This window comes from Capra hircus, chromosome 29 (genome assembly GCF_001704415.2).
Source record: "Capra hircus breed San Clemente chromosome 29, ASM170441v1, whole genome shotgun sequence".
NCBI lineage: Eukaryota > Metazoa > Chordata > Mammalia > Artiodactyla > Bovidae > Capra > Capra hircus.
This window is the reverse complement of record NC_030836.1, coordinates 41,347,455-41,374,489: the sequence shown is the minus strand read 5'-3', so window position 1 is coordinate 41,374,489 and position 27,035 is coordinate 41,347,455. Positions and strand designations below refer to the sequence as shown.

The 27,035-nt window shown below is 49.2% G+C and overlaps 3 protein-coding genes across 10 annotated transcripts; 2 read left to right on the top strand and 1 right to left on the bottom strand.

Moving 5' to 3' along the window:
• HNRNPUL2 (heterogeneous nuclear ribonucleoprotein U like 2) lies at positions 176 to 12,148 on the top strand. The gene is made up of 14 exons (XM_018042991.1): positions 176 to 1,031; positions 2,914 to 3,049; positions 3,348 to 3,424; positions 3,616 to 3,755; positions 4,056 to 4,146; positions 4,235 to 4,347; positions 4,558 to 4,821; positions 4,996 to 5,118; positions 5,496 to 5,624; positions 6,135 to 6,303; positions 7,647 to 7,847; positions 8,869 to 8,942; positions 9,202 to 9,312; positions 9,432 to 12,148. The coding sequence occupies exons 1-14, from the start codon at positions 491 to 493 to the stop codon at positions 9,510 to 9,512; spliced, it is 2,250 nt and encodes a 749-aa protein (XP_017898480.1). The 5' UTR covers positions 176 to 490; the 3' UTR covers positions 9,513 to 12,148.
• On the top strand, positions 14,196 to 27,031 carry BSCL2 (BSCL2, seipin lipid droplet biogenesis associated). Of its 8 annotated transcripts, none has more exons than XM_018042982.1 (13): positions 14,251 to 14,297; positions 15,416 to 15,545; positions 17,210 to 17,422; positions 18,928 to 19,244; positions 20,499 to 20,580; positions 23,904 to 24,047; positions 24,873 to 25,007; positions 25,193 to 25,290; positions 25,864 to 26,005; positions 26,147 to 26,213; positions 26,386 to 26,475; positions 26,573 to 26,653; positions 26,788 to 27,030. In XM_018042982.1, exons 3-13 carry the CDS (start codon positions 17,330 to 17,332, stop codon positions 26,928 to 26,930), a joined length of 1,392 nt encoding a protein of 463 aa, XP_017898471.1. In that variant the 5' UTR covers positions 14,251 to 14,297; positions 15,416 to 15,545; positions 17,210 to 17,329; the 3' UTR covers positions 26,931 to 27,030. The 8 variants fall into 8 exon arrangements, with proteins under 8 accessions (XP_017898473.1, XP_017898471.1, XP_017898472.1 ...); XM_018042981.1 differs by lacking the exon at positions 14,251 to 14,297 and adding an exon at positions 14,947 to 15,027; XM_018042984.1 differs by lacking the exon at positions 15,416 to 15,545 and having other exon boundaries at positions 14,196 to 14,297.
• Positions 15,303 to 16,820, bottom strand: GNG3 (G protein subunit gamma 3). Its single transcript, XM_018042990.1, has 3 exons — positions 16,605 to 16,820; positions 16,103 to 16,202; positions 15,303 to 15,833 (listed from the first exon to the last, which is right to left on the bottom strand). Exons 2-3 carry the CDS (start codon positions 16,199 to 16,201, stop codon positions 15,705 to 15,707), a joined length of 228 nt encoding a protein of 75 aa, XP_017898479.1. The 5' UTR covers position 16,202; positions 16,605 to 16,820; the 3' UTR covers positions 15,303 to 15,704.

Below are 27,035 nucleotides of genomic sequence, written 5' to 3'. Positions count from 1 at the left end.
TGCGCAGCCCCGGCTGGAAGTACGGAGAGTGGGGTACGCACACGCCTCGTCGCGACGAGGCACTTGGGCCGAAGCCAGCCTTTCCCCGACTCCGGCTCCGGTGCGGCTGCGCCGTGAAGCCGCCGGCGGCGATTGGCCCAGGGGGTGAGAGGGGCGGGAGGTAAACGGAGGGAAGTCCGTCGTCCTGGGCGCGCGCCCGCCCGCGGCAGAGGAGCCGAGGGTCGGCTGGAGAGGAAGCAGTTTCCCGCTGCGTTGTTTTGGGCTCCGGGGGCCGAAAGAGGGAGGGAGGAAAGGGGAAAAATAAACACTACGTAGCGGAGGCTGCGCGCGGCCCGCCGCCTGCCAGCCTGCCTCCCTGCGTGCGTGCGTGCGTGCGCTCGCTCTCGCGGGCTCCGTGCTGGCGCGTGAGGCGGAGGCGGCGCCTGCGCAGTCGGGCTCGGTCGACGGTTCGCAGGGGAGGAGGTGGCGGGAGGCGGAGGAGGCGGCGGCGATGGAGGTGAAGCGGCTGAAAGTGACCGAGCTGCGGTCGGAGCTGCAGCGGCGCGGTTTGGACTCGCGCGGCCTCAAGGTGGATCTGGCGCAGCGGCTGCAGGAGGCGCTGGACGCTGAGATGCTCGAGGACGAGGCCGGCGGTGGCGGGGCCGGGCCCGGCGGGGCCTGCAAGGCGGAGCCTCGGCCTGTGGCCGCGTCGGGCGGCGGCCCGGGCGGGGACGAGGAGGAGGACGAAGAGGAGGAGGAGGAGGACGAGGAGGCGCTGCTTGAGGACGAGGACGAAGAGCCACCCCCTGCCCAGGCCTCGGGCCAGGCCGCGCAGCCGCCGCCGGAGCCCCCGGAGGCGGCAGCCGTGGAGGCCGAGGCGGAGCCCGATGCTTCCGAGAAAGCGGCGGAGGAGGCCACAGCCGAGTCAGGTGGGGTAAACGGTGGCGAAGAGCAGGGCACCGGCAAGGGGGAGGAAGATGAACCGGAGGAGCGGAGCGGGGACGAGACGCCGGGATCCGAGGCGCCGGGTGACAAGGCCGCAGAGGAACAGGGTGAGGAGCTGGCAGCGGAGCCGGGCCTGCCGGGTGCGCCCCTGACCCAGCACCGAGCCCTGCACCGCGGGGTCCGGATTCCCATTGCCGTTTGCCGGGACTCCCCAGGGGAGGTGGTTTTCGTTCTCTCCCCTCCTTTCCGGAGGGTTTGTCTACCTCTGGTGGCCCCACTCTGCAGGAGGGAGGTTCCTTCCTAACTTGATTGCTTACTTGGTGGTAGTGAATGGAAATAAAGCGGTTTCCCATGCGAACTGCTTATGAGCTACCTGTTGGAGCAGCCTCCCGCGGTGCTGGCTATCTTTTCCTAAACCGAGAATGTGCTGAGGAATTGTTAATTACATGGACAGCTAGACCGACTGTTGGAGGCTTGGCCTTTGGGCCACCGGACTGTTTACTTTTTCGCCATAAAATTAAGCAATAAGCTAAGTTCGTCAAGAGTTCGCCCCATCAAAAGCTCATTACTAGAGTTCGAGCTACGCCGAAAATCTGGAAATCTAACCTTGCTCCTGCTTTCGCAGCAGCTCCTGCTTCAGTAGCTTGCAGTGTGAGGGTGTCAAGTTTAATGGTTAACTACGAAAGAGAAAATCTTAATCTAGAACATTTAGAATAAGTTAGTTAACGTTACTTGGCTAGGGGTTTTACCTTGCCTGAATTATGATTAAATTTTAATCTTTCATTTGAATGGATATAGAAGGGCAAATTTGTATGTTTATTGTACACTTAGCTAGCCTTTTACATGTTGGGTCCCTGACTTCCTGAATTGAAATGATTGGGGTGTTGGTGGGTCCATTGAATAACCTTGTGGAAGAGAATGAATAGAGGTGCCCCAGGGAGTTAGTGACCTTCCTCTCTTCCTTGGAAGTGATTGGATGGTTATAGCTGATCCATAACTATCTGTCAGAGTGGGAGGAAAACTAGAGCTGCTTCTCATTCTTACTATGAAGTGGCTTGCTTTTAGTTCCTTTTATAATACAGTGTTTAGGCTGCTGCTGGGTATGATGGTATAATTGGAACCCATTCTACATCAGTCGCATGCAACTTGCAGCTTGTGCTATGTCCTGGAACAAAAATCCCATTACATAATCTTTGTCTTAATGTGTAACCCCAAAGAGCAGGTAAAAAAGCTTGAGAGATAAAGAACTTCTTTAGAGAGGTTATTACTAAAAACCTTTAGTGTTAGTGTTGCAAACCACAGATGTCCAAGGAAAGATTCTGTTTTTTCTCTTGTAAAGAATGTTACTAAATATATGACAACACCTTTCTGCCCCAAATTATGTGAGGTAAAGATGCAGTATTATTTATGGCTCTCTTGTGACTTAATGGTTTGTTCTTGCAAATTTCAGTAAAAATCTATGGTAAGAGCTCTGTATAAAGTGCCAGAGTTCATTTGCTATGTAAGGAAAGCTGTGGATGGCTGTGCATTTTAAAGCTGGAAAGTCAAACTCTTCAAAACAGAAAGAAAGAAAATGAGGCTTCTGTATATTAAGTCTCTAGCTTAAATCCAAATCTGATAGTCAAGAATCAAAGTTAAGCTGAGAAGTTTTTAAAAAACTTATGGCATGTTTCTTTTATGTCGTGTAAGTGGGAAAATCTCCAAGTTTGACCTGATTTAAGCAGATAAATTTAGAATGCAAAAATTGGCTAACTTTTAATATACTTTTTGACTGTAATTAGCCCATAATGTCCTTTTAAAAAAAAATAATAATCCCATCCAATGACAGAAAGATAATCTTTGGAAATAAAACATTCTGTGGATGCAGTGGGAATAACCTGGCTCTTCTGACTAGACAGATAGAAGGTCCTCCTTTAGTTTCTGTTGGTTCTGAGCTTATCCTACACACCAGTATGAAAACTGCTGATTTTCTTTCCCTCATTTTTGTAGGAGATGACCAAGATAGTGAAAAGTCAAAACCAGCAGGCTCAGATGGTGAGCGGCGGGGGGTAAAGAGACAGCGGGATGAGAAGGATGAACATGGCCGAGCTTACTATGAATTCCGAGAGGAGGCCTACCACAGCCGGTGAGGGAAACAGTCCCTTTCATTGAAGGCAGTCTCTGCTCCAATTTTGGTATACCTGAGGTTGACTGGAGAGTCTGGAGAAAGGGGGTGGATTAAAAACGGAGTAGGTTCTTATAGGCCTAAATCTTTGATCGAATCTACCCTGAATGCTTCCGTTGCCCTTTTCTCATTTGCTGAAAGAAGCTGCCTGCTGGAATTTTATATTCACTGGTCGTTTAACAGACCTAAAGTCATGCAGATAGCTCTTGAATTAAAGGACTTTGGTTACATTATATTTGCTTTTCTCTCATACGTGTAGCTCTAAGTCTCCACCACCCCCAGAAGAAGAGGTGAAAGACGAGGAAGAGGACCACACTCTTGTGAACCTGGACACGTGTATGTATAAGGCAGACAGGTTGGGGTTTTAAACCAATCAAAAGAGATTTTGGGGATTAAAAACTTCCTGGCCTGCAGCTTTTAAGAGATTTAGATTTTGTATCCATGCTTGAGAACTGGGTACCTTTCTGTTCTTTTGAAGGCTTAAAATGTTGCCCATTGGAGTAAAAAGATTGCTTCTTTCTTAACAGATACCTCCGATCTCCATTTTCAAGTCAGCAAAGACCGCTATGGAGGGCAGCCACTTTTCTCAGAGAAGTTCCCCACCCTTTGGTCTGGGGCCAGAAGTACTTATGGAGTAACAAAGGGGAAAGTCTGCTTTGAGGCCAAGGTAGTGTGTACACTACCATTAGGACCATTCATTTATTAAATTAGTCATTAAACTACTCTATACTGGACTTGCACCCACCAGTATTTTATTAGAGAAAGGTACCATACTTGAAAGATGAGCTTAGCTCTAGTAGCCAAGGAATTAACCCTCATGACTTTGGTTTACGTTGATTGACAGTTGTTTTTCTGACGCTGAGTTGTGATAGTTGTTTTTGGTTTGTATCAAAATTTTGTCTTTCTAACTCAGACTTTGCTTGAGTTGGTCAGAATATCTGAAAAGTTCCTTTTCTGACTTGGCCAGGTAACCCAGAATCTCCCAATGAAAGAAGGCTGCACAGAGGTTTCTCTCCTTCGAGTTGGATGGTCTGTTGATTTTTCCCATCCACAGCTTGGTAAAGTTACCTTTAACTTAATCATGTTCGTGTTTGCTGCTCTGTGGGAAGTTTGAATGTAGGTAAACTAATTTGCTGATTTTTCTAGGTGAGGATGAATTCTCTTATGGTTTTGATGGACGAGGACTCAAGGCAGAGAATGGGCAGTTTGAGGAATTTGGCCAGACTTTTGGGGAGAATGATGTCATTGGCTGCTTTGCTGTAAGTGGTCCTGAAAGTTGTGGATTTGTAGCAAGGAGTGGATGGAGGGCACTGGAGATCCCTTTGCTTCCCATCAGCTGCTTCTCTTCTGCAGTTGATGCATTGCTTTCATAGTTGTATAGCAGTTGAAGTGAGGGGGGAAGATATGAGTTGCGAGATCAATCAGCTGCAAGGCCTGTGTGCCATAAATGCTCTTGTCTTTTGTTGTAGAATTTTGAGGCCGAAGAAGTAGAACTTTCCTTTTCCAAGAATGGAGAAGACCTTGGTGTGGCATTCCGTATCAGCAAGGAATCCCTAGCAGATCGGGCCCTTCTACCCCATGTCCTCTGCAAAAATTGTGTTGTAGAATTAAATTTTGGTCAGAAGGAGGAGCCCTTCTTCCCACCACCAGAAGAGTTTGTGTTCATCCATGCCGTGCCTGTTGAGGAGCGCGTGCGCACTGCAGTCCCTCCCAAGACCATAGAAGAGTGTGAGGTATGCCAGAGAGGGTGCAGAACCTTGGTGCTCATGCTTGGTTGGTCACTTTCTGCTCAAGCTTTGCCCAACTGGGAGCTGGGGAGGATGTTCTTAAGTTGGGCTTTGTAAACATGAGCCTCAGGCTTTTTTTTTTTTTTTTTTAATAGCATTCCTGGTTCTGTTTACTTGCAGGTGATTCTGATGGTGGGACTCCCTGGATCTGGAAAGACCCAGTGGGCACTGAAATATGCAAAAGAAAACCCTGAGAAAAGATACAATGTCCTGGGAGCTGAGACTGTGCTCAATCAAATGAGGGTGAGTTGGCGGGAGGGGATATATCACTCTGGTGTTCGCTTTTAAAGACCAAGAAACTTACATAATCTTTTCCCAATGGAGTTGGGTCTTGCAGGTATCTGAGATCAGGGGCCCCACAAATAAATAAATGAGTTTTTGGTTTTTTGGTTTCTTTTCCTTTGCTGTGTTGTCAGATTTCTGAAGGTGGTGAAGCCTGGGGTGTTTCAGGTATATCCAGATTGAGACTGGAAATAAGTCCTGTAGGAAATGGACAGCATTCTCAGCACTAAGGAATGGCAGTGAACCGATGTGGTGACATTGGTGGCATTTACCAGTGACTCTTGGGCTTTAACTTACTTTGTAATTTCTTGTGTTTCTCTTCCTCTTAAACTCATCAGATGAAGGGGCTCGAGGAGCCAGAGATGGATCCCAAAAGCCGAGACCTTTTAGTTCAGCAAGCCTCCCAGTGCCTTAGTAAGCTGGTCCAGATTGCTTCCCGGACAAAGAGGAACTTCATTCTTGATCAGGTATTGTTCAGAAATTCAAAAGAAACCTAGTTTAACAATGTTTCCAAAGATAAAAGATTTGGTATCCATTTAATCTGATAAATTGCTCAGAGTCAAAATAAGGTGCATATATAAAGACTGAATTAAGGAACAGAATCAGGTTACCCAGTTATAACCAAGAATTATGGTTGTAATGTTTTTTTTGAATTGAGAGATACACTTCTCAGGGTTTTTACCAGAGAGTGTTTGGACCCAGGCTGTAAAACACACTATAGAGGTGATAGAGTGGTGTAGCTTTGGATTCATGACTCCACCACTTACTAGGTTTGTGACCTTGGACAAGTCTTGGTCTCTCTGACTCTCAAGTTTCACGTTGGGTGAAACAGGATAACGTCATGTAGCTTTTGAAGAATTCAGAGACTGTATAAATAAGTCCTCTAATCTAGTGCCTCACTTGTGAAGGATTCTCAGTAAGTGTTGGTTGAATTTAACTTTTACTCCTAAAACATCTATTACTTCTCCTGTCCCTAGTGTAATGTGTACAACTCTGGCCAACGGCGGAAGCTGTTATTGTTTAAGACTTTCTCCCGGAAAGTGGTGGTGGTTGTCCCTAATGAGGAGGACTGGAAGAAGAGGCTGGAGCTGAGGAAGGAAGTGGAGGGAGATGATGTGCCTGAGTCTATAATGCTGGAGATGAAAGGTGGGCTAACCTCTACAAGTTAGAGATCCTGGCCTTGGTCCATGCATACCTCCCTAGGGCCTCTTAGCACCTGGAGGATTCTTCACATGTGTAAAGTATAAATCTGAGGAATAAATTAATGAGTGTGATCACTTGTGGATTAATGAATGAGCAGAATGAATGGTGAAGCAATAACCCCTTGATTCATTCTGATAAAATACAAAAAAAAAAAATGGTGAAAGGCCACAGGATAAGCAAAACTCAAGGCAGAGGCTTCAGTGAGTCAGTTATTCATTCAGTAAATACTTAGGAGTGTCTGCTATTTGTCCAGTACAGTTCTAGACCTAGGGAAAGAATGAATGAAATGAAGCTCTGCCTTCACTGAATTTAATTATATTCTAGAGATGGAACATTCTGATGGTTCAGATGAAAATGGCAGTGGTTGGAGTGAATGATCTCAGCAGTATGTTTTGATTTCTATATCACATTAGGCTTTTTACTTTTGTTGTTTGTTTGGTGTTGACTTTTGGTATGTGCCATATAAAGCCTTACAGCAAGGTTTCCTGGAAGGCAATATTAACCTTGATTGAGCTGGAGTTCTGTTCATCTGAGTTTGGTTTTTTCCCATGCTGTCTTCAGCTCCTGGCATCCCACGCAGAGCTGTCAGCTATTGGCTGTTTGAATTCTGATAATGCCTGGGCATGGGAGCTGGTTTCACAATAAAGAGCTCAAGTTTACTCAGAATGAACAAGACCAGTCCATAACTGATTTGGGGGCACTTGGAGGAGTTTAGTTCAATTTTATGAAACTAAGGGCTAATTGGGTTCACTTAACAATCAAGAGCACCTCATTGAACTGAATTCCACTGGGACTCAGCCTCTGAACTTGATGTGCAGAGACTGGCAGTCCAGAGACCGGTGCTGGCCCGTCCCACACAGGTGGTTAGTGACCCCTGTACTCTTGCTTCCTGTTCTCCTCAGATGGATGAGCAAGTGCCTTCAGGCTTGGGTCAGTTTCTTTGAGTCTCTTTTAAAAGTATATTTCTTATCGAACTACACCAAAACTTTCTCAGTTACTTTTACCCTCTGGCTGTCTGTTTCTGTCCTGATAAGAAACCTTAACCCAGTTCACTCTTAATTTATTATGGATCACTTGAGAACTTGTAAATCTACAGCTTGCAGATAGCCCTTTGCCTGGGGCTGTTGCAGTTAGTGAGGAACTTGTAGAGTGAACCGAGCACATTTTTTGTGCATTTATAGATGAGGCTTAGAAAATCCTGTTCTTCCTGTAGAGGAGTTTTCATTATGAGATATTACCCATCTTTGCACTTGGAGGTCCACAGAGCTTCTCTCTTACTCTTATAGCGAACTTCTCTCTGCCTGAAAAATGCGACTATATGGATGAGGTGACATATGGGGAGCTGGAGAAGGAGGAAGCTCAGCCCATTGTCACTAAATACAAGGAGGAGGCAAGGAAGCTTCTGCCCCCCTCTGAGAAGCGGACAAACCGCCGGAACAATCGAAACAAGCGTAACCGGCAGAACCGAAGCCGAGGCCAAGGCTACGGTAAGTCCTGGGGACCTGCCAGCCCCAGCCTCAGTCTGTTCTCTGTGCGAAGTGCAGCTGGACCCACAGGAAAGGCCAGGCAACCACATTGGGTCACCAACATTAAGAACATCCCTTTATAGAGCTTATTTATTTCTTCCTGTGTCCTTTACGCCTAGCTTTTTATGCTTTTCCCATAATCTTGAAACAAAAAATAGTTATTTTTCAACAAAAGTATTTGTTTCTTTGAAGAGCAGTGTTTGAACCTGCGCATTTATCTAGCTTTCATTTTTACATATGGATTCCCCCTTCACTATTGTAGTTCATCTGAAGGATTTGTGCAGGATTCTTTTTTTCTTTGTCTACTGGGTCAACCCAGCTATGTAGATCAGAAAGTGAATGCATTATTCAGTAATTTGGGGGATTATGAAGTAAGTTAGCTTATTAGTGGAATTAATTTTCTCTCTCAATTATCTAGTTTTGTCAGTTAACCCCCTTGATCCTCTTCCCACAGTGTGCATTCAAATATGTGTGTGTGTGTGTGTAATTTTAAGTGTAAGTCAGCAAAACATCTTTTGAGTGCTTGCTATGTGCTAGGCCCTGGGAATACCAACAGTTCCTGCCTTGGAAGAGCTTGACATTTAGACTTTGTTCAGTTGTATAAAATGGGTTTGGGGTGTGTGATACCCAAGATCCCTTCCAGGGCTGAAAGTCTGCAACTCGACGAATGGCAGTTTCACTCGTGTTTCTAACTCTGCCATGTGTCCTTTTGCCATCTTAAATGTTTTGCAGGAATTGGGGAGCTTCAAAAAGTGAAACCAAGGTGGCTTAGTTTTTCTTATGTCTCTATTCCTCTGCCTTCCCCCCTCAGACGTTTTAAAAGATCCTGGCTGGTGCTTTAATTAACATTGTGTGAGCCTGACAGAAGCAGGCCTCCTATTCCCCCAGAATTGCCTTTGGCTCCGACTTTTTGATTTCCACTCAGATGTGGAGCCAGGACCCCATGCCAGCTGTCTGAGCGCGCTCTCCATTTCTCTTCCAGTGGGCGGGCAGCGCCGAGGCTACGACAACCGGGCCTACGGGCAGCAGTGCTGGGGGCAGTCTGGAAACAGAGGGGTGAGTGCAGCTCTCCTTCTGCTCCTCCCTCTGGGCCGTGACAGCCATTCCTATTGGCTTTGGGGAGCAGAGTGGTCTGGGCTGTTTTCTCAGGGCTTAGGGTTTTGCCCGTTTAATTTGTTCATCTGGCAGAATTTATCCTGGGAAGATTAAACCTGTATATAATACCAAGCAAAGATATATGTCTTTAAGATGGGGGATAGCAGTGGATTGTGATGCTACAGACCCATGCATCTTCACTCCTCTCTCCTTTTCTCAGGGTTACCGTAACTTCTACGATCGATACAGGGGAGACTACGATCGATTCTATGGGCGAGATTATGAGTACAACAGATACAGAGACTATTACAGACACCAGTATACTCGGGATGTAAGTATCGTCTGGGAATGGAGAGATGAAGGGGCGGGCAGGACAGAGGGAGGAGTAGCGTGCCTCTCCGTCCTCAGCCCGCTGTGCCTCCACGTGACAGGGTCTCCCCTCTCTTCTAGTGGCAGAATTACTACTACCACCATCCCCAGGACAGAGACCGATACTACAGGAACTACTACGGTTACCAAGGGTATCGGTGAAGCCCCTGCCATTGTCGCCTGTCAGCCACGAAGCTGAATCTCTGGGGGTGCCAAGCACCCCCCAAAACACAACCAAGGAAAACAGGGGCTGTCGGGGTGGGGCTGAGCTGCCAGGGAGGGGCGGTGGGGGGAGGGTGCGCAAGCAGGGGTGGGGGAGGGGGGAGGTGGAAACAAACAACAAAACTGTACATTTTTTTTAAAGTTTGTTGAAAAGAATATTGTCTTATTCTATAAAACATTTCAAACCTAGTTAGGTATTTGTAATCAAAAAAAAAAAAAAACATTTGCTCAGAAAGCAGCACTTAGGGCTGCCTGTCCTATATACCCTGCAGTCGGACAGGAAAACTGAAAATGTCACCCTTCTGACATTCTAAGGCAGCTGGACTGGCAGCCGAGTAAGGGAGAGTGATGGTGAGGTGATGCGGAGAGGGTGGGAAGCGTTCGAGGGCACCCACTCTCCACAGCAGGCAGGAGCGGGACAGAGGGCGAGCTTGTGACTGGGGCAGTGAAAATAAACGATTGGCTCTTATCAATCATTTGCACCAACTAACCGTTTGTATTTTCTTTACCGACCTCTCCCTCTCGGGATATCTGGTCCAGTGGGCTGGGAGGCCGTAGCGTCCCCGTCTCCACGTGCCTGTGCCTCTGTGCTGTTCAGCCAGGGCATGGCAGCTGCCAGTTGGGCGGTTCTATTATATAGGATCCCCAGGCCAAGGAGGCACGGGGACTGTTTTGGAGAGTAGAAGAGTTTGTAGCCTCTCTGTGCCCGTGTATGGATTTCCATAAAATCTGTGAGAAGAGTTGGGATCGCAGCCCTCAGTCTGAAGATGGTGATCTGCTGGTCTCTCTTGTCTTCCAAGGCTGAGACAGGCGGGAAGTCTCTGAAATCATCTCTGTTAGAGAATCTGTCCTCTTCTAGTTCTAGAGAAGGAACGTTTCTCAGGGTTTCAGCTCACACAGAAACGAAGCAGGATTCTTTTCACTGCAGCAGGAGATGTATATAGGTGAATCCTGTGGTGTGGGCTACTGGGCCCAGGTGCTGAGAATAGCGACTATTTTATACAGTGTGGAGGGCCAGGGCCCTGCTGGCTTTTTTGATACACAGGTAGAGAGTGACTAGAAAAGGGGAGGGTTGGGGGGTGGGAGGCAGCTCGGTGGGGCTGCCGGAACTTGGGAAGAGCGTGAATGTGAGCGTGTGCATGCACAGGAGCACCCCTTCCCAACTTGCAACGGGATTCCTCCTGGGGCGTCTTCTCTGCGTGACCCAGAGAGGCATCTAGCCAAGAGACTTCAGTTGGGATAGTAACTTTACCGACACCCTCCTAGTTCTTGACAGACAGCTTCAGGTCGCTGGGTCAAGAATATGGGTGGGATGTGGGAATGCTCTTTGAATACTGAGCTTCAGTTTTCATTCACCTTCCTGCTCAGCACTGCATCAGCCAAGAGCTTACTCAGCGAACACCTCACATTGCTGCACTTCCTGGCGAGGGGAGTCCCAGGTTGTGCTACTAGAAAACACTTCACCTCCACTTCCTTACCTGGGCAGTCCTCTGCTGAAAATTTCGTGCTGAGATTCGATCTCCCTCTCCCTCTCCCACAGTTACTGCCGTGCCCAGGAGGGTGCACAGGCCCTGGTTCTGGCCCTCTAGTCACCTGTCTAGGACACCCTTCTGATCCACCAGGACCTCTGACCCAGAGGCTGGAAGGGGGGCTGGTAGGCAGTATGTTTGCTTGCTCACCGGTGACGTCCTCTCTTTCTCCGGACACCTGCTGCTTCTGTGGGTTTGTGTGTGGCAGTGGGTGAAGTGATTGCCTGAAGTTTTCTGTAACCCACTTTTTATTACTATTAAGGGGAGTGTTCAAGAAAGCTTTAGTGCTTATAGTGTCAGGGCAAGAAGATAAAAAATGGAGCCCAAAGAGACTCCCCTTAGGGCAAGATTATAACAGAAAAGTGACTCTGTGGCAGAAACTGCCGGCCCTATTCAGATGTTTAGTCCTGCAGCAGATAGCATCTTTTTATAATCTACAGCACGGTTTGGGGATGCTAGGCCCTCAGGGCAGGGAGGGGGAAGGACAGAATTTAAGCCGCTTTGGGGTTTTTTTGGGGGGCGGGGGGTACTCGCTGTTCACTTTTGACACTGGAAAGTCATGTTTTCATAAAAAGCTCTTTCTAGGTGGGTGGAGAGTGAAACTGCCACGTCCTTGTCGGTTTAGTCCAAGAGATCACTCGCAACAACAGTAGATGTCTGGGTTTTGTTTGTGTCTGTCTTTTTATTATGAGGAAAAAAAAATGTTAAGGGGGGAAATGTGGATTAATGGGAGGGATCCCTAAGCCTTGTTTTCCTTAGAAGACTTGTTTAGTGTTTTATCAGACGTCTGTTGTAGTTGTTGTAGGTGGAAAAGCTTGTGAGAAAAACAACCACCACATGGAGCCTGTAAATGTTTTTGCACAACCTGTAAAGCATTCTTGGAAGTGGCCAGTAAAAAAAAGGGTTTTACCGTTTTAAAAAAATGTAACTGTGTCATTGTTTACATCTGTAACTTTCTCCTCCCCTGTTCTCATTACAACATTCTGGCAAAAATGTAGGCACGGTAGCTACCAGTTTTAGAATAAATAACCATTTGGATTGAATTCACCTCTTCTGTGGCTGCACTGACTGGGTAGAGTGTGTCATTGGGGGCTTTCTTATGTCTGATGCTGCTCCTTAAGCTGTACTGGGTTCCATCTAAGGGTGGCTGTCCTCTTTCAGAGCAATTTATCCCTTCCCATCCTACCATGCTTTCACTGGGGAACCAGCCACACCTTTACTCAGGGTTTGTTGGCTTACTTAAGTGCTTGCTTTTACTAAGAGTTTGAACAATTGGTGTAGAAGAAAATAAGTTATAACTCATGACGTCTGTGTATTTGGCGTATACTGAAACCAGTTGAATGCGTGAGATTAAATGTAGGGTTGTCCATTTAGGGGCCACATAAGTTTATTTGTGAGTAATTACCACTTAGGGAAGCCTTGGTGGCTTAGTGGTGAAGAATCTGCCTGCCAATGAGGAAGCGCGGGTTCGGTCCCTGGGTCCGGAAGGTCTCCTGGAGAAGGAAATGGCAACCCACTCTAGTATTCTTGCCTGGGAAATCCCATGGGCAGAGGAGCCTGGTGGGCTACAATCCAGAGTCGAAAAGAGACAGACATGACAGCAACTAAACAAATCACCACTTAAAAGGAAGAGCCTTATTCAGCAGAAGATGTTTGATGGAGAGTCTTTCCTAGTGAATTTGTAGAATGAGAGGTAACTGACTGACAAAAGCATTTGTGTCACTAGCATGGAACTGACCTTGATTGTAATTCTAATAAATGGTCAGGGACTTACTAAGGCTGGGATACCACAGGCTTATGACATGTAGGGTTTTGAAGTGATGATATAAACTGCTGTAACGCCTCCTTTTGGACATGACACAGATTCTCACCCTAGAGGCTTATAGCTTCAACCCCAAAGGCTATTCTTGATCTCAGTGTCTGCCCATTCTCTAGGATGCTTAAAGTCACTCTGTTATAGCTACTCATTTTAAGTGGTTATTTATAGCTTATGCCTTGTCTCTAGTAACCTCTAATCACCCCCACCCCCACCTTTTCCCTAACTAGGGCTGCAGACATTCACATCTAATCTGATGAGTATGAAAATTCAGTACGTAGAACTGAGCAGAGGCTGCTTTAAAAAAAAAAAAAAAATCAAGATTACATTTTTTGAGTACTCCTGACTTTATGAAGTCTGAACAGATATGGAAATTTTCACTTACTCTTCTGGAATTTGCCCAACACCGTGATAACAGGAAAAGAGAAAATTTGTTTCATGCCCTGCTTGCCATTTAAGCATGTAGAGTACAATTTAAATGCTTGCTATATGCCAGACACTGACACGAGATTTAAAAAAACTTGATCCTTCAAGGAGTTTCCAACAGGCACTAAGAACTAAGCAGGATTCCCTGGTGGCTCAGATAAAGAATCCGCCTGCAGTGCGGCAGACCTGGGTTCTATCCCTGGGTTACGGAGATCGCCTGGAAGAGGGCATGGCAACCCACTTCAATGTTCTTGCCTGGAGAATCTCCATGGATAGAGGAGCATGGTGGGCTGCAGTCCATGGAGTCACAAAGAGTCAGACACGATTGAGTGACTAAGCACAGCACAAGAACTAAACAGTTTCCTCTGGGTAGGTCCCCACTTCAGGAGGGAGACCAGGTTACTTTCTCGTTTCTTCCTCTCTAGGATGAGGGAATTAAATATCTCCAGCGCCTATTAGGGCTCAGGAATTAAGCAGCAGCTCCCCAAGTTCACCAGGTACCCCTGCAGCCTGTGGAGACATCCACAGGAATCTGTTATTCCCTTGGTTTCCTCTCTATTCTCCCCGTGCTTATCTTTCTGTGTGAAAGTGTGAGGAAGCTGGGGGTGATATGCTTTCTCTAATATAGGTCACCCACGCCTACTGCAAAGAGCTCCTACCCCTGTGTATCCCAGGACACAGCATGAGCTGATCTAGGCTTCCCCCGGGAAAGGATGTATTCCTGAATGGGGGGTGGGGAATCTTAATCCATGAGGAGCAGACATCCTGAGACTACTACCTACTCTGCCTTGGCCTTGGTCCCACTTCCGTCTGTCTTTCCTTCCCTTGGAAGGAAAAGGCTGCTAGAAAAAGTATTCTGGGGCTTTATAAGCCTCTGCCAAGGCTGAGCCCAGGAGGCGCTCGTGAGACAACCTCTGACCGGGCAGCTTGCTGGCTGGACCACTACGAGGGGTGGTAAGCGAACCAGGGGCGGGGACATTAATCCTAGCGGATGTGACAGAATGAGCCTGAATGGGAAGTGGGAGAATAGCAAGCCCCAGTTCTACCAGGAAGCCAAAACTGAACAACTTAGGGCTTATCCAACTCCTAGGGAGAATGAGAGCCAACCAAGGAACAGCACCCCCAAGCCGAACGGTGCGGTCATTGTCATCACACTTGTGTTTCCGCTCCGAAGCAGCTTCCACTAGGCAAGCTGTAGGGACCTAGATTCTCATAAGACCCACGCGACCGGCGCCTACTATATCGGCGTGCTTGCTGGGGTTCCCTTGTCCCAAGATCCTTGGTTATAGCCCCCCGTGTGTCTTCACCTGGACCGGGTGGACGTCGGCGTCCAGCCTCCGAATTGGGGAGAAGTGGGCATCGAGTTGGCGAGGACATGGGCAGCCATTTTGAGACAGATGAGCACGGAAGGGACCATGTTGAGACCGCTGGGTGCCTGGGGCCGCCATTTTAAGTATGGGCCCAGCGGAGAAGCCCCGTCCGGTGAAACGCTGTGACGTGCGGCCGCCGTATTGGCGCGGGCCCCATGGCGGCGGCCATCTTGGAGGGGGCCTGCTGTGGGCGCGGCCATCTTAGAAGTAAAGCCGGCCCCTCCTCAGGCACTGGAGCTGAGCTCCTCCCCTCTGCTGGGTCCCTCCTGTCTTCGACTTCCCTCGGGAGTCCCTTCCTAAGTTCACCCGGTTCGGTCTGTTTTCTTTTTCATTTGTCTTCATTGCGTTCTTGTGTACGTGTAGGCGTGCTCTCTGTAGCCTCTGAGTGCCTGTTTGTAACAATTCTTCCACTTGAGACCCTTTCTTTTGCTCTCCATCCCCTCTAACCCGACGGATCTCTGATCCTAGAGAATGTCTAACGCGCTTTGACTGGCCTTGTTCCCTGGTTATGGCAAGCTTTTCTACCTACCCACCACCAAATCTATTGACTGATGAGCCTCTCCCGCCAAGGACGGTAACACAGGAGCTGTCCTCTGAGACTCTGGATGACTTTATTCTTCACATGGCTTTAGCATCCCAATAGCTCCAAGGTGAGACTGAGAGCAAGCACCCAGCCCATCCCTCTCTCCATTGTCTGAGCAGGTCACAGAGGGAAGCCGGCGGGACGCTGACAGAGTCTGCCAGCCCTTCTGTGGGTGGAGCTACGGGTGCCCTGAGTCACAGGGTGCTTTGGGTCCGCCACAGTGGGCGAGGAAATGGAGTCAGCAGACAGGTGAGGGAGGGCCTGGGCTTCAGATAACCTCACAGGGTTGGGCAAGGGCTAGGGGTGGGATGCAGGGATCCTCGGGGGCTCACGACAGTTACTGACATAAATAAGGAAGGGCGCCCGGGAGAGGGAAAGGTGAAGAGTTGTGAAGAGGAACAGGGCAGCTCAGAGGAGAGCACAGAAGAATTTCTTCTCCCGGAAAGGGTTCTCCGAAGTGGGCACAGGGGTGATGAGGGGATCCTCACAGGCGTGGGCATCACAATAAGTCATCAGGTCTGCTGCTGCCTTGGACACCTGGGGCACAGCCAGGAGGGGAATTGTTAGCCAGAAATGTCGAAGGGGGCTGCAGCCTCTTTCCCCAAATAGATTATCTTTTGCCATCTTTAGGACTCCTTAAGACAGTCTTCCCTCATCACCCACAGAGACCTGGAGCCAGCTTTCCTTACAGACACCAAGACTCCTTCCATGATCTCAAGGAGTCAGTGAAAGAAAGCCTCTCTTAGCCTAAGGTTTGGGTACCTAGGTACAGCCTGCCAACTAATGGGATCCAGGGCCCCACCCACCTTTATCCGGCACAAGCTGGCTTCAATCTTAAGCTGTTCCACCATCTTGCGGGCTTGCCCAATACTCATAGTGCTGTTCACAGGGGTCTCCCCTTTCATCCTGGAGGAAAGAGACAGCTCAGAGCATGCTAGGGGGCCCTGCACAATCTCAGCTGAAGGCCCCCTTCCCCCATTACGCCTCATCAATCATTGCAAGGCTGGGTCGTATGCCCTAATATTTTACTCCCCTTTTATCCCCAACCTCCCTGGCCTTTCCCATTTCCCAGTTCCTCAGCTAAGGAAATGGAGAAGTGAAATGAGATGCTCCCAAACTCCTACAAGGCCTCGGCTTCAGATCATTAAACATATGAATGACTTGAAGGCTTTACAGCCCTCAAGCTATCTGTATTCCCAGTTCTGAAAACCACAACTAGAAAGAGCCCCGCCCTAATGAGGAGGGCACATAACCCCCACCTGCCCCCTTGAGCCCCAAAGGGAGAAAAACAGGATGCTCCCTACTCACCTGAGGCCACTGGCAGCGACAGTCCTGGGGAATCTGATCAGTGGGGTGCACCAAAGCCTTCTGCCTGAGATGGGTGCCCCACCTTGCAGGGAGTTGCAGCTGAGAGTATCTGACGCAGCAGCAGAAGCTGCTAATACAGAGAAGGCCACTGGAGAGGGTCAGGTCAGAGGCCAGTGGAGGGCTGGTCTCTGTTTCTGCAGCTCCAGCACTGGCTGATACCTGAAGGATGAAGGATGCTAGAAGGAGCAGCTCAGATCCTGGCATATACCAACTGTCTGGCCAGTGGGGGAGCCTGGCTGCTGCCTGCAGCCCCTGTGCACACCCCCACTGTTAATGTCTCACTGCCTGTCCTTCCCCATTGCAGGCATCCAGAGTCTGGGCTAGAGCCCTCCCCAAAGGAGCTGGAAGTAGCTGAGTCCCAGGCAGACACCCCCCTCAAATGGGGTGGTCTGGACCTGTGACAGCCCCTGCAGTGAAGTCAGTACAGACTGCGTGAGACCCTGCTCATTTGAAATTCTGACATCAGCTGGGCAGTCGCCCCCTCTATCCCTCCTCCCTCTACTCTGACACAGCATTTAGCGCCTGAATCTTCGTGTCTCTTCCAGGGACCCTCCATTCCCCATATCCAGGAAAATGTGATGAGCTACAGGTTTCAGCTTCTAGATCACCACTTAACGTTCTAGCTACAAGTGGAAAATCCAAGGGCAGCAAGGTCCATCAGAAAGATGTCTGAAGAAATGGCAGACCAAAGAGAAGAAGGAGAAGCTGGGGAAAAAGAGGCATGCAGAGACCAGATCAAAGAATCCGACAAAGAAGAGGTAGGGAGAGTCGGTGGGTGTTTCTGGAAATAGATGGGCTTACTGGATGCGTGTGTGTGTGTGTGTGTGTGTGTGTGTTGGTCTGAGAGATTGCCTTTTACGTCTGCAGCGTTGTGCGTGGTGCTGTGGGGAGTGCAAAGATGTGCGCAACACTGACCCTACCCTCTGAGGGATCTTGTTTGGGGTGAATAGACACGTACAAAATAAGAGTGCCACCCGCTAAGACCTAGTCTAGATAATGCGCTGTGGGAACTCAGAGAAAAAGTCTGATTAGGGTCCGAGGAGGTCGATGACACGTCTTTAAATCTGGAGACAAGTCACGGGCCTGAAATGCTACCACTCTTGTGAATAGGGGCCAGCCAGCTCGCCGGCGCATCACGCAAAATTCCCAGGTACCTGCAGATTGCAACGTTCCCGGGGTGAATGCTCTTTGCTTTGGAAGCCCACGGGTCCAAGGAGATGTGCGCAATAAAAATCAGCGCCCGTTGGACGCCCGCCTCTCCCTCTTTTTGGGGTTAAATGACTGATAATGAAGGTGTAGGCGGAGTGCCGCGATTGCGGCTTCGAGGGGCTGGCTGAGAGGGATGCTGCTGACTCATAGCATTTCGTGGAGCATATCTTGGAGCCTAGAAGGAGATGCCTATCCGCTTTGGTTTTGGTTACCAAAAGAGGAGGGGGTAACGGACCCCGAGGAAGGAGCGAGCCCGGCGCTTGGAGGTGGGAAACTGGCCTCCTAGAAGGCCCCGCCCCCTGCGCTGGGCCCCGCCCCGGACGAACCCCGCTCCCCTGCGCTACAGAGGCAGTCGGCGGAAGGGGGCGGGACTTCCCTGGGAGGCGGAAGAGCCTTCTCGCCGTTGCCCTGGCAGCGCGCGCGGCTGGTGAGTCTGCGGAGCTGCGGCTGCGGGCTGGATGGTTTCTATGGTGGTGCGGTTGCGTGAGGGCTCCGGGCGCCGCGCCCGTCACCGAACCGGAGGGGTCTGGCGGGGAGCGGCCGTTGGCCGCAGGACACCCTGCCCGGCGTGGGGCGCGGTCTTGTCGGGGAGCGAGCGCAGCTCCAGAAGGAGAGAAGCAACTTGGGAAGCAATAGTGGCTGCCGTGAGGTTGCTGGCTTTGAGTCTAGCTGTGCGACCTTAGGCAAGTCGCGAACTCTCCGTGCAGCCACCTCGCAGTGTGGAATCGTGTGTATAAGTCCGCCTTAGAAGAATTTTAAGGCGTTCATCCTCTGTATGTGACCATCAAAGTGGCCTGTCCTAGAATCAGGTGACCCGAGGATGGGTTCAGCTGAGGAACTCTAGCACAGGGGGGTGGTGAGAAAGCTCAGTGGAGGAAGGGAAGAGATAATTGGCTGAGAAACACAATCAGTTGGAGAAAAGCCATATGAAACAAAGGCTTTGCTATGTCTTGCTGTCTCTGGTTCCTCAAAGCCTTTCTGGTCAGCGTGTCCTTTTTGTCCTTACCTCCCCCGTGAAACAAGCCATTCTTTCCCCTTCTCGGTCTTTTTCCAGGAACCACCAGCTGCTTCGTCCCATGGCCAGGAGTGGCGTCCAGGTGGCAAAGCACCTAGGAACCCAAAGGCTGAACCCGGGGCCAGACCCCCTGCACTCCCCGTCATGGTCAATGACCCACCAGTACCTGCCCTACTGTGGGCCCAGGAGATGGGCCACGTCGTGGCGGGCCGTGCCCGCAAGCTGCTACTGCAGTTTGGAGTGTTCTTCTGTACCATCCTCCTCCTGCTCTGGGTGTCTGTCTTCCTCTATGGCTCCTTCTACTATTCTTACATGCCGACAGTCAGCCACCTCAGCCCCGTGCATTTCCACTACAGGTGAGAAGGGTCTTCTGTCAAAGTAGAGGAATCCCTCGAGAGAATTGCTGCAAGCACCCTTCGCACTTTCTGAGGAAAACCCTCTTATTCAGAGAGGAGGACACTTGAGCGTAGTGCACTTACATTGATTTATAGCCGGAGGTTGGGGCAGGTCTGGGCTGGTAGGGCTCTAGGGTCTTAATCCTGTCTCTGGTTAACTGAAATCTGGTTTCAAAACAAAACAAAACAAAACAAAAAAAACAAAAAAAGTCCTCTCCTAGACTGTCATTATCAGGGTCAGTTCACTTTAGGCTGGATCAGACCTCTCTCAGGGCTACTGTAGACTTTTGAGCTAACCCAACCTCTCAAGTCATCTCAGAACTAATCTGGCCTTCAGTAGAGAAGATATGAGGAAAGCGGTATTTGCCTTTCACATTACTTCTTCCCACTCCTGATTGTCTGCTGCAATAGAGCTTATGAAAACAAGGTGTCTGGGTTCATAAACTCCCAGAGTCCTACGTGTCTGAGTCCTCAGTTCCTTCCCATTTTACAGATCCTGCCAAATTCTCTCCCCTTCTTTTAAAAATGACTACAGGACCAATCAAGAGGTGCTGTTATCAATGGTCCAAAGTTTTTTTTTTTTTTCTTTCCATGTCCTGAATCCCTAGTCATGAGCCATAATTTCTAAGGCACAGCTGTTTAAATTTTAGGAGGCATGGATCTCATGAAAGCTATGGCCCTTCCTGTCTGTCATAAGAACCTACTTATTGATACATGCCCATGTACAATTTTGCCTACAATTGGAAAGGTTTGTGAGTAAAGGGTTTAAGAGTAAAGGTCATCTGTGGGTCCCTTTGGAGGAGTTTTCTTGAACTAGGGCCCAGATCAGAACTCTGGAATCAGAATCTAGAGGGGTGGTACCCAGGAATCTGTTTTATTTTTTTAGGAATCTGCATTTTTATCAGCTTCCCAAGTAAGTCTTTAGAAACACTTAAGTCTGAAACTATTCAACTAAGTGTCCATAGGTTCCCATTTAAGAATGTCTACCTTCATGAGAAGAAATAAACACAGGTAGCAGGAAGAGAATTTAAAAGACTCATTCTAGTGTCTTGAATCTCCTGGCTGTACTTCTTCTCCATCTCTCTATAACAGAAGGAATGCCCGTTCTGGAAGAAAGGATGGGGGACAGGAAAGGGAGTCCTAGGGGCCCAGGAGCTGTGTGGATAAGTAAGACAGACTATAACTTAGCAGAATATCATCCTTATTCTCATTTAGGACGGACTGCGAATCCTCCACCTCCTTACTCTGCTCCTTCCCTGTTGCCAATGTCACACTGGCTAAGGGTGGACGTGATCGGGTGAGTATGGGAGCTGAACAGAGGTTTCATTAGCACTTTGATGACTTGAAACAAGAACACTTGGGAAAGACCTAGGTACCAGGGACTGAGTAACAGAGATGGAACGGAAAGCTTTCAGGGAAAGGGAGGTTAAAGAAAAATTGAAGTCCAAATGAATTGAATGGGTTATTCTTTCCTCCTTAAATTGTTTCAGCCGGGCCATATCTACTGGATAAGGGATGTTTTAGATCTAAATGAACTTAAAGAAACCAGTTACTTCACTGAACTAGGATGGAATCCACCCAAGAGTTTTGAAAGTGTGTTATTAATTATGACACTACTGAGAGATACACGTAACCTTCCATTACAAAGGGTACTGTGCCAAAGGACTGGCCAAATGCCAGTATATCTTCAATAAACCTGAAAGCCCTGGGAAATGCAAAGTGGGAATGCATCCTTCTTTATTAGGCAAGTTGGTGGAAGCTCTGCAAAAGGGTAGGATCCCAGAACACTTCAGAAGGACCTTGGAGGATCAACAGTGTTTCTGATCACCAGAGGTTTTTGACTTGTCAGCAGCAAAATGAAAAATAATCAGTGGTCAGACTAAAAGTTTAAAAATCATTTGAAAATGATTTTTCAAAAATTATACTTGGGGAGGATACTGACCTGAAGATAGAAAATATAGAGGATAGAAATAAATGGTCATTCTGAAGGGAGGAATGTAAGCTATAGAGTTTTGGACCCCTTGGGGTTGACAATACAAAAAACCTGGAAGACTGTGTATCTTGTGACATATTCCAGTGGACTACCAGAGTACCACTATCCAGAAAGCTTAGCAGGTGGGATGAGTGGATCCCAAATGGAGATTTCAAAGTGGTGAAGCGGAGAATTTCCTGGCAGTCCAGTGGTTAGGACTCTGCACTTTCACTGCCGACGGTCCTGGTTCAATTCTGGTTCAGGAACTAAGATCCTGCAAGTTGCACAGCATGGTCAAAAAAGAAAGTGGTGGAGTGGAGTGTTGGGCACTGGGAGACAGAGGGTTATCCAGTTCTGCTACTCAGGAAAGTAATGTGGAGAGTACTATAGAATATTCTGTGAAAACATTGGTTCAGTGTGGTTTTGTGGCTCAATAATAATAATAAATGGAATATATTGAGAGGGGAGTAGAAACAAGGCCACGGTACACCCACACCTGGGATGGGGCATGCTGTTGTGTGGCTTCCTGTTGTAGATCATAATGGTTGGTGACACAGGGAGCCTAAAACCATCGGGTACCAGGCTGCTGGGTGAGCAAGGAATGGAAGGATGAAGGGTGAGGCCCAAGTTCCCCAATAAGTAAAGCAGGTTGATCATTTCATTGATTTCTGGTGAACATTTTTGAATGAGTGAAATAATGGGTCTATTTTGTGGGTAACAGCTTGTTTAGAAGTAGATGTTGTCCTGCTTCAAAGAGCTCACAGGATTGATGGAAATCTCTGCATTAAGTAGCAAAGATGCAGTTCCTGCATTTCAGAAGAACTTGTGAAGAATTAGGTCTTCTGGAGACTAAGGTCATGGTGAGGCTCAAAGTGGGAATGGAGGAGAGTTCTCCGTCAGGCAGACAAATGTGAATAAAGGCAGGAGTCCTTCACAAGACTCTGTTATTAGCGATTTTTGGATCCCCTTGGAGGAGATGACATAATTACTGGCTTAAAAAGAAAAAAATATATATATCAGTTCAGTTCAGTCGCTCAGTTGTGTCCAACTCTTTCAACCCCAAGGACTGCTACACGCCAGGCCTCCCTGTCCATCACCAACTCCCGGAGTTTATTCAGACTCATGTCCATTGATTTGGTGATGCCAACTCTAAATAAATAAATAAAAATCTTTATTGCTATATAATTCGAATAGTATACAAGTCACCCATTCAAAATGTACAGTTCAGTTGTTTTTAATATATTCAGAGCTGAGCAACCATCACCATAATCAATTTGAGAATATTTTCATCACCCCAGAAAAAAAAATCATACCCACTACCTAGCAGTCACTCCCCATGTCCTTCTTGTTCACCCAGAGAACTACCTGTTTCAATGTTTCAAATAATTCAGTGAAGCAACTAGCTTAGATTCACCTGGCCTCTACATGGGGATAGGACTCTCATGGAATCCATTTTTTTCGAAACAGTTCAGACTGAAGGGACTTCCCTGGTAGTTTAGGGGTTAAGACTCCGAACTTCCAATGCAAGGGGTGAAGGTTCAATCCCTGGTCGGGGAACTAAGATCCCATATGCTTCATAGTGTGGTCAAAGAAACGAACAACAACAAAAAGGTAAAAAATAATAATTCAGACTGAAAATAAGAGTGTATATAAAGAAAGATTTTGATCAGTGGATTTTCACCTGTTACTCTAGGGATAAAATGCTCAAAGTACCTTCACAGCAATAAGTCTAGATGGTTCACTATTAGGGTTGTGTGCATTCATGCTAAGTTACTTCACTCGTGTCCAGCCCTGTGGAACCCTGTAGACTGTAGCCCACCAGGTTCCTCTGTCCATGGGATTCTTCAGGCACAAATACTGGAGTGGGTTGCCATGCCCTTCTCCAGGGGATCTTCCCAGCCCAGGGATCGAACCTCGGTTGGCAATTTGATCTACCAGGGAAGCCGTCACTATCAGGGTTAGGGCACTCTTTTAAAAAAAAAATTTTTTTTAATCCATTCCCTCTTTGGTTAAAACCAAAAGCTTTACCATCACCCCTGTAATCCTTGTGGATCACCCTGAGGGGGTCATGCACAGGATAAGCATAGTCGAATATAGGATTAGAGGAGTATAGGAATGGTCAGGAATAACTAGGGTATGTTTGGTGGCAAATCTTTAATCTTTTGAGGCTAATCCCAGTGAAGATGCTTTCCCACTGAGTCTCAGGGTTCTACCAACAGAACTAAGGTAAGGGACCCAGAAGGACAGAGTTACTGTGGGAGAGCTGGCTAGGGAAATGGTGAGTGCTTCCCGCACTCTGCTAATTAGTAATGTAAGTGAAGGCAGGCTGGGCCCGAGGGGATGGCCTCACGGGGACAAAGAGGCCTGAGTCACAGATGGCCCAGTTGGCAACATGATGGTTCACTTTTGGAAAAGAAACATGACACAGCTTTTCTCAAACAGTGATTCAGGAGTGTAGACACTGAAGATCTCAGAAGTGGGAGGGATCCACCTACCAGAAGGGGGCAGCAGGTTCTTGGGAAGAGGGAGATTTGAGAGGCCTGTTCTGATAGCGGAGGAAATTGTATTTGGAAGGGTAGCCGGGAGGTGGGACAGGGACAATGCAATTAAAAATTTTTTTTGAAAGAGATGCCGTCCACCTTGGGCAGGTACTGATGTATGGACAGCCTTACCGCGTTACTTTAGAGCTTGAGCTGCCAGAGTCTCCTGTGAATCAAGATTTGGGCATGTTCTTGGTCACCATCTCGTGCTACACCAGAGGCGGCCGAATCATCTCCACCTCTTCACGCTCCGTGAGTGTTCGTGGCCTGTCTAGGAGGTTGTGGAGAATGATAACAGATGTCAGAGTATCTGGGTGGGGCTTCAGGAGAAAACATTCTGAGGTCTGAGACACAGACACGGCATCGCAAGAGGTGTCAGTTCACCAAACCAGATAGATGACCCTTCCTGCCCACCCCGCCCCCGCCCCCCCGCTGCCAGACATCTGATGAGCACATCCATCTTTGAGTGGAGCCGCCCTGAAAATGGGCTTTTTTGGAGCCAAACAGACCAGGCTTCAAGTCCTCACTCAGAAACATACTAGCAGAGGGCCAACTTACTTAACCCCTTGAAGCAAATATAGTAGTAGTAACTCCCTCATAGCGAGACTGGTTTGGATTCCATGAGGAAATAGTGGGTGTTTAATAAATGCTGGACTCCGTTCTTAATTGTCAACAGAACCGTCTCATAAAGCAAATTCCTGAATGTCCACTTGCGAGAAGAAAGCCTCAGATGGTACACTGGTCTAGATTATAGCACCGTTCTGGGGAAAGGTAGATGACAGATGGGGTGGGGCTTCACCTGGGAGGCTTTCTTAGAAGAGGAGACTTGTATTGGAATAGAGACGTGGTTGGGAAGGGCAGGGCAGGGATGTCTTGAAACTTTCGCAATGATGGGATCGAGACTTGGGGCATGGTAGGAAGTGAGAGGGACTAGGAGACCTAAGGAAGAAGCTGCCTTCATGCCCTGCTCAGGGGTGGCTTTGAGGGTAGGCACCCATGCCCAGCCTCTACTCCCTGTTCAGGAGTGGTTTTGAGGGTGAGCGCCCGTCCCCAGCCTCCCTTCCCTGGCCCTGGCAGGTGATGCTACATTACCGCTCAAGCCTGCTCCAGATGCTCGACACACTGGTCTTCTCGAGCCTCCTGCTGTTTGGCTTTGCGGAGCAGAAGCAGCTCTTGGAGGTGGAGCTATACCCAGAATACAGAGAGAACTCGGTAAGGAGAGGAGAGGAGGACAGGAGACAGCCCTCCCCACAAACCCAGAATCTTCCCCGAGGAGCTCCCGGGCTTGGGCAGGAGGGACTGCGGTGGAGGCTGGCAGCGGGCCTCAGACTGGGCTGGCACGAGTGGCAGCAGGGTTCTGGCCTGATGTGCTGCCGCCCCTGCCCTCCTGCCCGCAGTATGTGCCAACCACCGGAGCCATTATCGAGATCCACAGCAAGCGCATCCAGATGTACGGAGCCTACCTCCGCATCCACGCCCACTTCACTGGGCTCAGGTGAGGCAGTGCCCACGTGGGCTGGGCAGCTCTCCTGGGGCTGTCCTTAAGAGGGTCCTAAGCAGAGGTGACAGATTTTACCTGGGCTACAGGTTTTCAGCCCTGGCTGGACAGGCTCCTATCAGGAGCCTGGGGAACTTTTAGAAAATTACCAATGCCTGGGCCCCGCCCTCAAGACTAGGATTTGTTACGGTCATATCTGGCTGCCAGACTTTTTAAAAAAATATTTATTTACTTGGCTGTGGCAGCTTTCAGTTGCAACTTGTGGGATCTCATTCCCTGACCAGGGATCAAACCCAGGCCCCCTGCTTTGGGAGTGGAGTATTAGTCATCGGACCTTAGATAGGGAAGTCCCCAGCCATGAGACTTTCTGAAAGCACCCCGGGGGAGACCATGTACAGTCAGAGTGGAGAAACATTCTCTTGAACCACTGGCTCAGTGCGCAGGAGGCAGAGGGTGGAGACCAGCTCTCGCCAAGCTCTGGTGAACTGCCCTAGAAATTACTTCTGAGAAATGAGAAGGCTGGCACTCCCTGGTAGCTGCTACTCCCCTCCTGCCTACTCCCTGCCTCAGGTACCTGCTGTACAACTTCCCGATGACCTGCGCCTTCGTTGGTGTCGCCAGCAACTTCACCTTCCTCAGCGTCATTGTGCTCTTCAGCTACATGCAGTGGGTGTGGGGGGGCATCTGGCCCCGACAGCGCCTCTCTTTGCAGGTCTCAAAGGACCCCTTCCTCTCCCCTTCATGGTTCTTCTTTGGGGAGTGGGCCGGGGCGTGTTGGGGGCTGGGGCAGAAGGGCCCAGTCATTCTGGTGAGGGAAGGCAGTCCTTGCTGCTCAGGAGTTTCCCCTCCACAGGTAAACATCCGAAACCGAAAACGTTCCCGCAAGGAAGTCCAGCGAAAGATCTCTGCCCATCAGCCAGGTAGAGGTGATGGCTGGGGGCTGGGTGAGGGGGGCCTCCTGCACCATCCAGAATGAAGCTTTAGGTGCTCGCCTACTAAGCTGAAGGTCAAGAGAAAGGTGGAATAGGGTGAAGTTGGCACTGCCATCCAGGCACAGCCACCCTAGTCCTGCCCTGTTCTCTACCCCCTTTGGAGGCACAGGGCCCCAAGGCCAGGAGGAGTCCCCCCAGCTGTCACCCGTTACAGAGGACGGTGAGAGCCACGCGAATCCCCCTGGGACAGGTACGGTGCAGCTGCCCGACCCCCTTCCTGACTACTCCTCAGTCCTCCCCTTTAGCCTCCTCCAGACTGACCTCTGCCTTCCCCACTGGGGCTGCAGAAGGCCAGCTGTCTGAGGAGGAGAAAACAGATCAACAGCCCCTGAGTGGCGAGGAGGAGCTGGAGCCCGAGGCCAGTGATGGTGAGGGACCCTGTGCGGTGGGAACAGGTGGCGGGGGGAGCATGTGAGCAGGGCGGAGGCCACCCTGGGTGGGGGCGGGGGTCCCTGGTCTGGAATTTCCCCTTTGGGATTTGGTTTTCTCTCCCCTGGCCCAGGTTCAGGCTCCTGGGAAGATGCAGCTCTGCTGACGGAGGCCAACCTGGCTGCCTCTGGCTCTGCCCCTGCCCCAGAGACCGTGGGCAGCTCGGAGCCCTCTGCGGGCTCTGTCCGACAGCGCCCCATCTGCTCCAGCTCCTGAAGCGAGTAGGGCCCGAGTCCCCACATTCTGGCCCTTTCCCACCTGCTCCCTTTCTCTCTCTGGGGCTCCCCCAATAATAAACTATTTTCATGCCAGCTGCCTCCC

What these genes read in the sequence shown, in the direction of transcription:
- HNRNPUL2 (XM_018042991.1), top strand. Translation starts at nt 491, where the DNA reads ATGGAGGTGAAGCGGCTGAAAGTGACCGAGCTGCGGTCGGAGCTGCAG. An exon ending in AAGTCTGCTTTGAGGCCAAG is followed by an intron (nt 3,756 to 4,055) that starts GTAGTGTGTACA and finishes TGACTTGGCCAG; the next exon opens with GTAACCCAGAATCTCCCAAT. An exon ending in AGACCATAGAAGAGTGTGAG is followed by an intron (nt 4,822 to 4,995) that starts GTATGCCAGAGA and finishes GTTTACTTGCAG; the next exon opens with GTGATTCTGATGGTGGGACT.
- GNG3 (XM_018042990.1), bottom strand. Translation starts at nt 16,201, where the DNA reads ATGAAAGGGGAGACCCCTGTGAACAGCACTATGAGTATTGGGCAAGCC. An exon ending in CCAGCTTGTGCCGGATAAAG is followed by an intron (nt 15,834 to 16,102) that starts GTGGGTGGGGCC and finishes GCTGTGCCCCAG; the next exon opens with GTGTCCAAGGCAGCAGCAGA.
- BSCL2 (XM_018042984.1), top strand. Translation starts at nt 17,330, where the DNA reads ATGTCTGAAGAAATGGCAGACCAAAGAGAAGAAGGAGAAGCTGGGGAA. An exon ending in AAGAATCCGACAAAGAAGAG is followed by an intron (nt 17,423 to 18,927) that starts GTAGGGAGAGTC and finishes GTCTTTTTCCAG; the next exon opens with GAACCACCAGCTGCTTCGTC. An exon ending in TCTCCACCTCTTCACGCTCC is followed by an intron (nt 24,048 to 24,872) that starts GTGAGTGTTCGT and finishes TGGCCCTGGCAG; the next exon opens with GTGATGCTACATTACCGCTC.